Source organism: Acanthisitta chloris, unplaced genomic scaffold (assembly GCF_000695815.1).
Source record: "Acanthisitta chloris isolate BGI_N310 unplaced genomic scaffold, ASM69581v1 scaffold17736, whole genome shotgun sequence".
Lineage (NCBI taxonomy): Eukaryota > Metazoa > Chordata > Aves > Passeriformes > Acanthisittidae > Acanthisitta > Acanthisitta chloris.
This window is the reverse complement of record NW_008680086.1, coordinates 55,571-69,502: the sequence shown is the minus strand read 5'-3', so window position 1 is coordinate 69,502 and position 13,932 is coordinate 55,571. Positions and strand designations below refer to the sequence as shown.

The following is a 13,932-nucleotide window of genomic DNA, read 5'->3' as shown; positions in this document are numbered from 1 at the left end:
TCCCTACCAGTAATGACCTTGGAGTTCCCTTCTTTCATTTCTTCATCTAAACAGTTCCTTGTCTCTCTGCTTTGCTCTTTCTAATAGCTCCATTATCTTCGACTTTTCTCTCTGAAACCCTCAAAATCCAAGTGATTCCGTACTAGCACCCCACAGGTACAACCTCCATTTAAACTGTCTCCTAAGATTATTAGGATGTTACACTTCCAAAATCTTTCTCTCTACCTCAACTAATCTCTAAGCTGATGTTGTTCTCTTCATTTCCCTTCTCTGAGTATTCCTAGTTTAAATCCCACTGCAACACACACACACACACATGCACACACATTTCTATGCATGTGCTTTGCACCTAAAGCAGCCCCTCCTGCCTTAGCTCTTGTTGGCTCCTGCGCCTGCAGACTTTTCAAATATTTCTCCAAGTTCCATTAAAATTAAAATTAACCTACTTCCTTCCTGCTGTTCTGTGACCCCATTTCTAACTCTGCTTTTCAGCTTACCTGTGCTTTGAAGGCTTCGTTTTCCCTCCAGAAGGTTCATGTCTTTTTTCCTCCATCTTCACCATCACTGGGGTTTCTTTTCATTGGCCAAAATGTACTTTCCCTTTTCAAGAAAACTTCCCTCTCTACCAGGCTACAAAAGGAGGGAAGAGCCTGTCTTGCATCCTAATAGATGGAATATCATCTCAGTTCACACATAGCAAATGACAGGACCTTGGCTGGACTTATTATACATACTCCAAGGCAAGGAAGGAAGAGCTCTGGTCTGGAATTGAGTAGTAAGAAGCAAAATCTTGTGTGCAATGTGCTGCTAGTCAGGCTGATTAGAAACCTTGCTGGACCTGTTGCCTGTTTCTATCAGCTACAACAGGAGGTGAAAAAAGGTCTTAGATACTTCTGAGTCACAGAATCGTCTTTTTCTTCCCTCTCTATTTGTTCCTGGGTTTGTCCTGCTGATATTTGGAGGTAACAGAAGAAAGCCACTGTTTCACAGACAAAAAGACCACGACACAGGCTTGTATCTATTGCTAGAATTGCACCTCTTTCCAGAATTCTCTATATCTAATGCTAGAGCCAAGGCAGAGGGTAGTGCCTGCCAGTGCACACCATTCCACCCTACCCGACGAGTCAGTTGCAACTTTTTTGATTCATTGATAGATTTTTACATGTTTGGTTTTTTTGCTGATCCTTATAAATCAGCAAGAGATGTCGGTGGGTAAGATGGATTAGACTGTGTTTTCTGCAACAGGCAAGGGGTGAGTGGCAGCCAGCTGCATACCTCCCTGGAAAGGCATATGACAAACCATTCTTCCACCCAACATTCCAGAGAGTTTGAAAGCCACAACAAAGCAGCAAAAAATAAATGGGTCCCCAAGCAGCCAAGGAATTAGAAATACTGTGCCATTCTTCCTCTTAATGAATTCCTGTCAAGAAAAATAAGTCAGGGCAAAATAAAAGAAGCAAAACAAGTGGGATGATAGCTTTCTCCATAAGACCACTTTCCCATAAATAGAAGTGTTTCAACTAGAGAAGTGGATACAAGGACAATAAGAGAATAGCAGAGGGCTTAAACTAAATGTATTGCTCACTTCGTTTCTACCAGCCTCCTCCATTAGAGTTGTACATCAGACATAGAAACTCTTCTCCATAGTGGCACAAGATATTTGATTCCTGTGAAACAGTCCTAAAACACTGCACATGACTTCCTGTTCTTTAAAAAAAATGGAACTTAGTAAATTCCAGTCAGCAAAACTCTGTTTCTTTTGTCTTGACAACATACTCTTGTCATTCTGGCTGAAAGATATTGAGTCTAATAACAAATTTTTTTAGATGGCGGCCTTAACCTCAGTGGTTTCCACAGAAAGTGATTATGCAAAACAGTGTTATCATCACACTGGCTTCTGACATTTGAAATAATTTGCTGTGGTTTCTTATTTTTTTTATCTAAGAGTGAATTCAAAAAGTCCTAAAGGAGGCATGAACAAATCAGTAAATATATTTCTCACACGGCAAAGCATGTCTCTCCTTGTTTGTGGACTACTGTGGTGCAAATGTACAGAGTTTTAAAAAGAAGTGATTTTCAGCAAATATTCAGAATATTTTTCCATTCTGTTCTATTATTATTTTTAACCTTGTAACAGCATTAGCACGTTGATGCTGATTCTGCTGAGATATAAATATGTCTTCCTTTTGGGGCATGCCATCTGGAATCAGAGTTCTTTCAAAGAAATGTAAATAACTAGCTTTTTTTTTTTACATGTTTTATCTCTAACATTTTATTTTTATTTTTGGATTTGCAGGTGGCAAAGGAGGGAAAAAGAAGAAAAACAAAAATGCTGCCAAGCCCCAGAAAAATAATGGTTCAAACTGGGCCAGTGTTCCCCTCCCACCCCCTCCTGTGCAGCCACTTCCAGGCACAGAGCTGGAACACTACGGAGTGGATCAGCAAGAAGCAGGGTAAATTTTTTTCTTTTTCTTTTTGAAGAAAAGTCTTGATCAGCAAGAAGCAGGGTAAATTTTTTCTTTTTCTTTTTGAAGAAAAATCTGGTTTGCAGAGATGAGGCCTCTTTGCTATTTTTTTAAATTTTGCTAAGTGACAGTATTATTCTTTTTTGTTTAAAAAGAAAAAAAAAAGAGAGCACCTTATCCTATAGACTTAATCAAGGCTGTGGAGGAGGAATGTTTGAATAGCTTTTCTGGATAGTGACTGAAGGTCGAAATAAAAATGACCTTCATCATCATGTAGGGTTTCACTGCTTTTTCATGCTGAGAACTATCTCACTTCACAGGTAGCTTAATTGAATTCTGTTGGGCCTGCCTGCAGCTGATGGGACTCAGAGTGAGTAAGGATGACATAATCTGGCTCTTTGTATTTTTTCACTGCTTTGATGTTTAAAAATATTAGAGCAAACAGAACAAAAAAAGAACCCACTAAATTGGATTAATTTTTGAAGATCACCCAATGGATAATAATCTTCTCATTGGCTTTTAGAAGAAATTTCACAGTTCAGAAAGGCAAGCTAATTATAGACTTTTGTTGTTGTTGTTATTTAAACAGCTCACAGCTTTCTAGAACATTCCACTTATTTTTGCATAGCTTAAACTTGTTCTCAAGGATACAAAATCACACAAGAAGTGCTAAATGAGAGGAAAGAGGCATTTCCTGAACAGGCAACAATTACGGAATGCTTTTTATGAAGTGTAATTGTATGAAATACCAGGTTATCAAACTCTGGAGGAAAATCAGAGTATACAGAAAAGTAGTTTTCTGTGGTCAGCTCTATTGGAGCCTTTGATAATAATTGTTCTGTCAGGGATAAATTTCTGCCTGTTTAAATGTATGGATTAAACAATATTTCATAAGAATGAAGCATTTTTTAAAAAAATTGTAATAGCATTACTGAATAAAAATATTTCAGGTGTTATCTTTTTTGTAAGCATGAATTGATCATTGCTACTTTTATAATGAAAATTAGAAGAATTCCATATTATTTCAGTTTATAGCAAGTCCCTCACCTCTTAAAATGAGTAGTAACTATGTTAGTCAGTGGTGTTCTTTTAAAAATAAACGCCCATTTAGGCTGTATTAGAGTTAGAATTTCAAATCAAATATAATGAAAAAATTTATCACCTTACTGATTCTAAGTGTTGTTTAAATCTGAAGGCAAAAAGTGCATATAATCATTGTGTTCTGTATTCTGTTATAAAAAGGATAAAATAAATTTTAAATGGTTTCACCATATAATACTTGTCCATATCAGTTTATATCCTTAAAACACTTGTGCAGCAATTCCAGTAAAACAGCTCTGCTATAGAAGGCAAACAACTTGTATTTTCTTTCAGAACAATGAAATAGCATAAAAGGTAAATGGAAATACCTTATAGAGAAATCCCTTGTGACACAGGGCTTGACTCCTCTGTTGCATAAAATATCTGTAATTTAGCTGGAAGGAATGATGTTGGTCACCAAGACAACATTGGTTATTTAAGGATAAGGTAATCACCAGCCTTCTGGGTTCACAACAATTTAAACTTAGTTTTTCCTCCGACTATCTTTAGAATTACCCTCCTCTGGGTTTTTTTTGTAGTATCTCATCAAGTTGCAGCAAGACCTTGTAATATGCATTTAACCAAACACACATGAAAACCTGAAGATTAGACTTACAGTATCACTCTGGAGCTACAGTAATTTGCAACCATCTTTGCTGAAGAATGAATCTTCAATGCCCATACTTGCTCAGGATATATCCAATACTAATGGTCATTCTATATTCAGGGGCTGATCTTATTTCCATGGTTTTCAACATGCTAAAATGGAATTAATCATAGACTGCATTCCTTATGTTGCCTTTAACATGGACATACTGGGTAAAAAAAATCCCAACAACCCAAACATTTTTTAAACTATTTTGTTTTTCTTTATTTGTTTTGATGTACTCTATCTGTGACAAGTTCAATGTGTTTTAGTTTTAGAACTAGTTACATGCAGATGTAATTATGTTGTGAATTACAATTGAAAAATGAACTGCCAGTCAGAAAAACTGAAGACTTTTTCTATCACCTTTTTGTTTTCTTTTGAAGGAAAAAAAATCTGTCAGTGTAATGAACTAAGCTTTTTAATAGCAAAAGATTGCTATAGAATAAAAGTGCTGAGAAGACAATAAAATTATTAGAAATATAGAGAGTCATGTTTGTTAACCAGAACTTATTAGGATCTTAATTCTCGTGAAATTACAATCAGAGGTCCCTAATGACATTAAGGTGCTTAGATTTTAGTAAGTTTATTTGAAAGAAGTTGCACTTTCACCATGTTGGATTTACTCAGAAAACTGAAAAGAACATGGATGTGACCAATACGCACTATGCTGTGACCAGAAGTTTCAATAACTGTACCATTTATGTGTGGTGTAGTTACTACGTAGTCTGCTAGGTTTGGTAGCTTTTTCTTGCAGCCTTTCCTTTCCTTTCCTTTCCTTTCCTTTCCTTTCCTTTCCTTTCCTTTCCTTTCCTTTCCTTTCCTTTCCTTTCCTTTCCTTTCCTTTCCTTTCCTTTCCTTTCCTTTCCTTTCCTTTCCTTTCCTTTCCTTTCCTTTCCTTTCCTTTCCTTTCCTTTCCTTTCCTTTCCTTTCCTTTCCTTTCCTTTCCTTTCCTTTCCTTTCCTTTCCTTTCCTTTCCTTTCCTTTCCTTTCCTTTCCTTTCCTTTCCTTTCCTTTCCTTTCCTTTCCTTTCCTTTCCTTTCCTTTCCTTTCCTTTCCTTTCCTTTCCTTTCCTTTCCTTTCCTTTCCTTTCCTTTCCTTTCCTTTCCTTTCCTTTCCTTTCCTTTCCTTTCCTTTCCTTTCCTTTCCTTTCCTTTCCTTTCCTTTCCTTTCCTTTCCTTTCCTTTCCTTTCCTTTCCTTTCCTTTCCTTTCCTTTCCTTTCCTTTCCTTTCCTTTCCTTTCCTTTCCTTTCCTTTCCTTTCCTTTCCTTTCCTTTCCTTTCCTTTCCTTTCCTTTCCTTTCTTTCCCTTTCCCTTTCCCTTTCCTTCTCTGTAAAATGCAGGTTAGAACTTGTGGCTTTCTGGATATCTTACATTATGAAGACAAAAGTTCTTGTACATGAAATCTCAAACCTCAGTGTCCTGAACTTCAGGCCTGGGCTACTTTCCTTTTCAAACAAAATTTAGGTAAAGACACAGTACTTGTGCAGAATCTTTTCACTAAGAAATCTTTTTACTATCAAGCTGAACATTTGGGGATTTGAAGCAAGTAGGGTCAAAAGGCAAGCACATCCAAAGCTCGTTTATTCATCACTGAAAAGTCACTAGGGACTATCTTTTTGCCCTGTCCCTTTTAAAGAAGAAGCCATTACACCAAAGCATGAGGTTGAGAGAGCAAAAATGTGAGAGCTGTCACACTGTACATTTCTAACAGCATGAGTGAGGATGGTGACTTCAGCCTTGGGTGCAAATGTCATGACTATTGTTAGGAAAGACAAATTACAGCTAGTCATATTTTACTTGTCTGCTAAGGATGAATATGTATCATGTAACATTTTCTTAGATCTCTGTGTTATGAAAATGATAATGACCAATCACTCAAAAGCTCCTAAATGCCAAGTGTTAAGATGCAGCTTTTATTTTCACCTCTGTACATGTATGTGTTTTTGTATCTATATGTTTGTATCTACATATAGACTTAAAGTAATACCAATGTTAATTACCATGTATGTCTTCCACAGACTTTTAGATGATTAAGTCAGATTGTTTTAGCTATCCTGAATCTGTACTTTTAAATACAGACTCTAAACTTCTTAATAAGGAAAAAGTAGTTTAGTTAATTTTAGAAATCTTTGGGTATTGCTTAAAGTAAATAATACACATTTTGAAACTTCTCCATTTCAGTGTTCCCAGCCTTTTTATAACCCAGCTTCACACTTGACAAAATTGACAGTGAATCATTTTTCACTGGGAAATTGGTAATTCCTTCCTTCCAAATCAGAAGCCTTAAAGGAGTATTTTTAAACTGGTTTGAGAAATTAACTGTATCATGCAATGCATTGCCTGCCTGCATTACAGAAAAAAAGGACCTTGTCAGCAGTCCTTGAAGGTGGAAAGAAGATAAAGTGACTTAGACGATGCTTGGGAAATGGCCTTTAGAGTGTGAGTTGGTTTGACAGTGAAGGAGCTGTGAGAGCTTTTGGTTGTCTGGTTGCCTTTTGAAGAAACCTGTCTATCCTGAGTTATTTTGGAATACATGGGGAGTTAAGAAGGAATGTATGCTGATGCTCAAGGTACTGCTGACTGACTGGGTGTTTTGAAGATGGGAAAAGCAGACATCTGAGATGGTGTGATTGTCAGCAGAGCTGTGCACAACTGAAGTTGTGTCCAGATTATGGAATTACTCTGGGGAGATAACACATAGGGAACAACCACAGTCTCTAGGCCCTATACACCATGAGTGGTACTGGTGTCTCTAAGGAACAGGATTCTGCAATGTTACTATAATACAACACTGAATTGAAAAGTCCTGTGGTGAGGACAGAGACCCAAAAGGTTTGACTTGCTGGTGAAAATTGCATAAGAAGTAGGAATAGACTATAAAGGTTCTGTTTCTAGCCCTGATCAGATATAGCATCACCCCTGACGCCTTTGGTATAAGGCAAAAATTGAACCACAAAAACCTATGAGAACATCACTTGCATATGAAGAAAGAAGAATTTGGTATTCAAGAATACTGGTAGTTGTTAATCTTTTAATTTACTTTGGGCAGGTGTGTTGAAAGTGTTCAGGAATTTAGCACTGTCTAGGTAAGTCCCAGTACAGATTGGTTAGGAGGTTGGGTGCTGGCAGGGCTGTCAACATGTGTGCTAATGTGTCTTAACAGCTGGTGGTGTGACACAGCATATGCTTAGGGTCAGTGCTGCTGTGACATGAATGTATTACACATCATAGGAGATACCTCTATGTGGTGTGGGAAGACCAGAATTTATGTGGAAGGTGTAGCGTTTTCTTTAAGCCTACATAATAAAAACAAATAGTTAATTTATAGGAAATTAAAGAGGAGAATGAAAATAAGCAAGTGCGTAAGTGCAAGTGTGTAAACTTGTTCTGTCTTTTAAGAATGCTACTGTTTTCATGTCTAGGTCAATCTTAATGCCTTCTCCTAGATTAATGATCCTGGAAGTGAGTTAGTTCATGGTTTTTGTTGATTGTGGTGTAACATTATCTAATCACCATTAACAAATGTGATAATGGATCAGTAATGTTTTTGTAGCACATCTTGTTCAAGTTGCTTAGCTGTTGTGGGAAAAATTAAACTGACTCAATAAGGACAATTTAAGCAATTATGACCCTATTTTCATTAAATGTTAAAGCTCACACTGTGTGCAAGGATTCCAACTGTAGCAGAAATCCTGCATACCCTCTGCACCCTCTACCATGTGGCAGAGATGAGATTTTATAGATACTAATTTTTTTGTTTTTTATTTTAGATACGACAGTGATGGTTGGTGTCCACCTTTGCCAGTTCAGACCTACCTACATCAGGGCATGGAGGATGAGCTTGAAGAAGATGATGATCGTGTTCCTACACCTCCTGTCCGAGGAGTAGCTTCATCACCTGCCATCTCCTTTGGGCAACAGTCAACTGCAACCCTCACACCTTCCCCACGAGAGGAGATGCAGCCAATGCTTCAAGCTCACTTGGATGAATTAACTAGGGCTTACCAGTTTGATATAGCAAAGCAGACATGGTAAATGTTTTGAAGGGGGCACCTGTAGTCTGGGAAATGAAACACTACTACTACTACTTTATTCCTTTGTGTCATAAATATTGACTGTGTTCAACAACATTTCAATAATGTTTCCAAAGCAGTAAAATGGAAGAAGAAATAGCAAAATTGCATCTACAGTGTGAAGGCCTTAAACATTAGTGCATGCTTTTAAAATCACAATGCTTGGTAATATGTTAAATCTTGTCTAAAAACATGTAAAACCAATATTCCTCTGAAATTTCATTTGTTCAACTAAGTAGGTAACACCCACCTTGAGTGTTGAGATTATTTTCTTTCAGGTTAGCAAAAGGCACAAATTTTTTAGGATTTTCAAAAACAATGAGATTATAAATTCCTGATTAAAAATAATTATAGTAACTTGAAATAGCAATGTAGCAGCTTTTACCCTGTGTCACATGAGAATGAAGCATTTGCATCTCTGACTGTAGTTTGAAATGCCATGAGAATTTCTAATTCATAGGAAAAACCCAGAAATAACAGGAAGAAAGTTGTTAGTATTTACAAAATGGATCTAGTGTTTTAGAGTGCTTTATGCTTATTTAATGGAAGAGCAAGCAAATACCACAGTAACATTTCCCCTGCAAAACAAACAGAAGGAATATCTTTAGGGACTGAAAAAGGACTTGTCATCTGCACCAGGCTGGGGATATGGTGAAGGTCAGTTGCTTCCTGGATGTTCCCTAAGCAGCAGTTGTCCTTTTACAACCTTGCTATCCAGACAAAGCCCACGAATCTCGGAGGAGAGGAGCAGAGCTAGTTACTGAATGGCATTCTGCCAGCAGAGGAGCAGCCTTTCTTCACTGGTAAATAAAGCTACAAAGTTATTCAGCTTGAGCTCCCATAAATAGATCAGGCAGGTAGGCAGGCTGTGACAAATCAGAGCCAGCTGTTTTCCCTGGACACTGTTGAAGTCTTGAGGCTGGTCTGCAATCTGCACTCAATCAACAGGGTACTTTGGCCCCGCTGCAGTGCCATGCTGCCTGTGGGACAGACCCAAATCCCAGGCAGCAGCTAGACCTGGCCTGTTGAAGGTAGCTGTCTTGTGAGCCAGCACACAGATGCGTACCCTGTCAGCACAGTCAGTCGCTGCTGTATTTTGCAGCTGTTACCCTTTCTATGCCCTACAAACCATGGGTGCCAGTGTAGGCACAGATAATGTAGTAGGCCACTGTAGCAAAGCCTCTTGCAGCTGAAAGGAAAGGTCTTGCTCCCTTTTTGGAGAAATGAAAATTGATTGGGAACTTTCATAATGTGCTTAGGAATATACCAATTTTAATGTCACTCGTGTGTAAGGTCACAGTAATTGAGCCTGAAACTCTGAAAAAAAATATCAAAGAGATAACCTTTTTTTTTCACACTAGAACCTGATAGATATTGGGGTAAATATTGAGGGCTGAAAATACAAGTGCTTTTTATAACATGGAATTGTTTAATGCTTATATATTGTTTGGCTGGACATGTATCATGCTGGTCAAAGTCAGTGGAAAGTCCTCTGTTGTTTTAACTGGGAAGAAAGGTTTCTAAGTTTTCTTTTTACAAAGTTAACCTGTCCAGTGTGTAGAGAGGGGAACGCAAAACAGCAAGATGAGACCTGTCAGGTAGGTTACTGTGGGAGTAACAAAAGAGAAATATAGAGACCAGCCCAGCCAACTAGAAATTTAAGAAAAAGCACATTAGAGGTTACTGGAAAAATGCATAATCATTATGGCCTTGATCCAGCAAATCACTTAAGTATATGCTTAACTACAAGTAGATGAGAAATTGACTTCAATTGTTCTATCACAAGCCTAACATTAAGCATATACTTAAGCATTTTGCTTGATTGGGAGCTAATCACACTGTTTAGTGAGGGTTAGTTAGATGATAGTGCCCTTTAGCACAGTGTTTTGAACACCACATAGCTAAGAACCTGGTGTCCAGGCAGAAAAGTATTCAAAAACAGCTAATCAGATGTATATCAAAAAGGAAGAATTTGCTCTGCAAATAAGATTCAGAATAATCAATAAGTTAAAACCTACGCTGAGGTGGAGAAATTTTCCAGTGGTACATAACATTTACTGTGAGATGCATAGCATTTACTGTGACATTCTCATATCTGATAGATTTACACTATGAAAAAAAAAGCTCAGTGAATAAAGAGAATTACTGTACTCATCAAGCGTAGGCAATAAATAATACAGCAGAAAGTTTTCATTGAAAATATATTACCGCTAGGAACCAAAGAGGCGACAGTTATAATTTTTTCTGTTATGCCAATGTCCAAGCAAGAGACCATCAGAATCCTGGATCCCATCCAGAGTGCTGCCTATTCAAATCAGGTCATGGCACCTCATGTACAGCCACCCAAGGATTCCCACATGCCTAAGTTAGCAATTTCAAGCATGGTACATGCTCTTATGCCAAGGCCAGTCATGCCTGGATCCCCTGGCACAGCTTGCTGTGTACCTGTAGTGCTGTGGGGAATGCTGCTTTGAAAGCTGATGGTGTTCTTTTCTGCTATATCCTCCCAGAGACAAGACAAATGAAACTCCAACTCCCATGTTTGCCTTTGGCCATTTAGCCATCCTATGGGTATTTTTTTAGCTCTGTTTTTCTTTTTTCTTACTTGTCATTGCTGCTTGCAGTAATTTCACACATGCGTGCCCTAATACTGCTGCAATTAAAACAATTAAACTACTTGGAATAAAGCAAAATGAAAAGGCCTCATAGATAACGTGTTCATTGGACTTGAAAATTTCTTCTGTCCTACTGGCTGTTTCCTCCTCTTTAGGATGGCTTTTGCTTCAGGGCACTGAATCTGTTTAAGCAGAAGGAGTGAAATTTAAGTTTGGTTCAATGTGTGATTTGCGAGGTGGAATATCAGGTGAGACACTTACATGCTAGGTTGGGATTCAGAACTGTGCTTTTTCATGGGCTTCCTGCCTGGTTTAGCCTCTGTGTATGTTGTTCTCCATCTCTAAGTGTGCAGTCTTGACCTTCCCCATCTTACAGGAGAAGGTTATTTAAGACTGAAAAGTGTGCAAATACTCTGGTATTAGAAACTATGGTGAATTACTGAACTGGCTTTTCTTGATTTTGACCTAACAAGCACATTTTGTAAATTGACTTCAGGACGTATTAAAAGGCTTATATTTTAGTGACTGTGGGGTACAAAGTCTCATCCATTCTGATAACTTTTCCTGTTTGTTTGTGTAGGCACATCCAAAGCAATACACAACCTCCTCAGGCTCCAGTTCCACCCCTAGGATATGTATCTGGAAATCTTATTTCAGATTTGGAAACAGATGTCCCAGATGAGGATGATGATGAGGATGATATTGAAGAAGAAACTGTAGAAATCAGTAGGCCGCTAAGAGGTCTAGAGCATACTCCAGGCTCCAGTATGGACAATCTAGACAGCTCTGTGACAGGTAACCAAATACATTTAACAGTGACACCAACTTGTTCCCGACAGTAAAATACATCATCAGTCAAACACTAAGTGAAAATGTATTCCACTCTATTTCTGTAACATTTAAAATGTGTTAATACTAAACACTAAAGTTAAAGAAGGATTTGAAAATACTTTGCTGCAAAATGATAAGAAAATTCATGAATTTTAAAAAGCTTTAAAGACTTGAAAGAAAACTCAATTATATCTTAGCTTTCATGAAAAGTTCATTCTACGAGAGAAGCAAGGCAGTTACATAAAAAGGAGGGGAAGACCTCAGCTTAAGAATATATTTTGCATAAACCAGGAGCAGCATAAAATGTTATCTTAGAGCACTTTTCAACATTTTGCTGGGTAAATACTTTCACAGATGAACACAGGGAAGTTAAAGACTTCAGAGTAAGTATAGTTAGATCAACACATTTATTTGCAGAGTAAATACAACACATGTAGGAAAACGTGTCTTTTATACCTGCTTTGTACTGTTGAATTTAGTAATTGTTCCCTTTCAGAAAGGCTATTTAATTATTCTGACACTCCTTCCTTCACTACTTCTTTCCCTTTGCATGCCTTGGAAAGCTACAACATTATCAAGGGGGACCTAGAAAAGCTAAACTAATGTGCAGAATCTGAAGGAATAAAATTGCTGTTGGTGAAACATAGGCAATGAAAAATTTTCTCTTTTTTTCCTCATACAGGTTTTATATGGATATAATGTACTTTTTGTAAGCATCAGTGCATTTCCCTTTAGGTTGAACTTCAGCCTCTATGTAATATACTGTGTCCATAATGTGCAGGTTACTGGAGACCCAAATGTCCCAGTGTCCATAGCTCCTGAAAGCTCTTGGGTGCTGCTTCAGTTTTTTATCTGAGTGGATGAACACTGATTGTTAGTTGTACCTGAAGGGGGACTTATTCTGTCCAACTTACTACCATAGTGCCACTGAGTTCCAGGTCACTGTTCTGGACCATTGAAATTCTAAGGATTTTGCACCCTTATTTAAATATTGCTATTCTGAAAACGCATATGACAGTATTGGAACATCAATACCTGCAATTTTTTTCCTTTTCCCTTGTTGAACTAAATAGTGTGTAGCTTAGTCCCACTTTCCAGGTTTTCCTTCACCCTAGGGCCAGACTGCTTGCCAATCTAATTAAGATTTAAGAATTGTTATCTCTGTTGCTGAGATTTGAAATCCAGAATCAGCTGAAGGCCGTAGAGTTAAAGTTTAAATCCCTGAATTGAGAAGGTTAACTTATTAGTGCATGAGTATGTTAAGTCACTTTGCTTGAATTTGTAGTGTAATCTCCTTCAGGCTATAATTCTGCATATTTTTGCATATCTTACTAATGGCTCAGAAGCCTTTCCATTAGGAATGCAGTAAGGGTTTTGCACTGGTAATATGGCAGTAAATAAAAATATATCAGCTTGGTATATATTTTCCATTTGGTATGTATTAATATGCCAGTGTTGATATATCTGTAAGTTAGGAAATGAATGTTTTTCACATATTCACCTTGTGTTTTGGACCACCCTACCTAGGACAAATAAGGAGTAGCTGTATTCCTACTACAATTTGTAGATTTCTGTGCTTATTACAATTTAGCCTTTTATGAATAACATTCAATCTTGTTATAATTGTTATAAATCTTGTTTAATTATTAGAGCATTAAATGTCTAATTACTGGAGTGTTAAAAACTTCCTGATACATTATTTTGGAAGAAATTGGGCAGAGCCTGGTAATGTAGACTAGGAATGTACTTGAGATGACCTAAATGCACTCCCACTCATCATTGCCACTATCTTGATGTGGCCTCATCCAGCTGAAAATTAAGGGTTTTCTTTTGCCTTGTCTTTTGCTTGTTTAATTACTAGCTGGATCTGTTCCTTGATGTGGTTCACCTTATCGCAAGGTGTTTGCTGGCACTGCAGGAAGCAAATGTGCAGCTGGAAGAGATGCAAAATGATAGATTGCCCCTATAGTACATAGCCTACACTTAGGTTGGCCTAAAAACAGTTAGGGAACTATAGCCTTATTAAATACACCCAAAATGTTAGTCTAAATGATCTGTGAAATGGCACAATTTCCAAATAACAAAACTACTTCTGTTTTCCTCAATTACTATATGGGTGAAACCTTGAATTTCAGAGGGTGTGTTTTGGGCTTGTTTTTTTCTAGGGGTGAAAGGAAATTGCTTATTATACTTGAGTAATTTTTTTTTTCTGAAAGAGA

The 13,932-nt window shown here is 37.5% G+C and overlaps 1 protein-coding gene across 1 annotated transcript in view; it reads left to right on the top strand.

The window, feature by feature from the left end:
• The window catches only part of LOC103804959 (roundabout homolog 2-like), a gene marked incomplete at its 5' end in the record, with an annotated part of 59,069 nt that overhangs the window by 18,242 nt on the left and 26,895 nt on the right, over nucleotides 1–13,932 (top strand). The window contains 3 exons of the mRNA XM_009077593.1: nucleotides 2,297–2,453; nucleotides 7,965–8,225; nucleotides 11,463–11,677. Of these exons, the coding sequence (XP_009075841.1) occupies nucleotides 2,297–2,453; nucleotides 7,965–8,225; nucleotides 11,463–11,677 (633 nt within the window). The remainder of the gene's footprint in view (nucleotides 1–2,296; nucleotides 2,454–7,964; nucleotides 8,226–11,462; nucleotides 11,678–13,932) is intronic.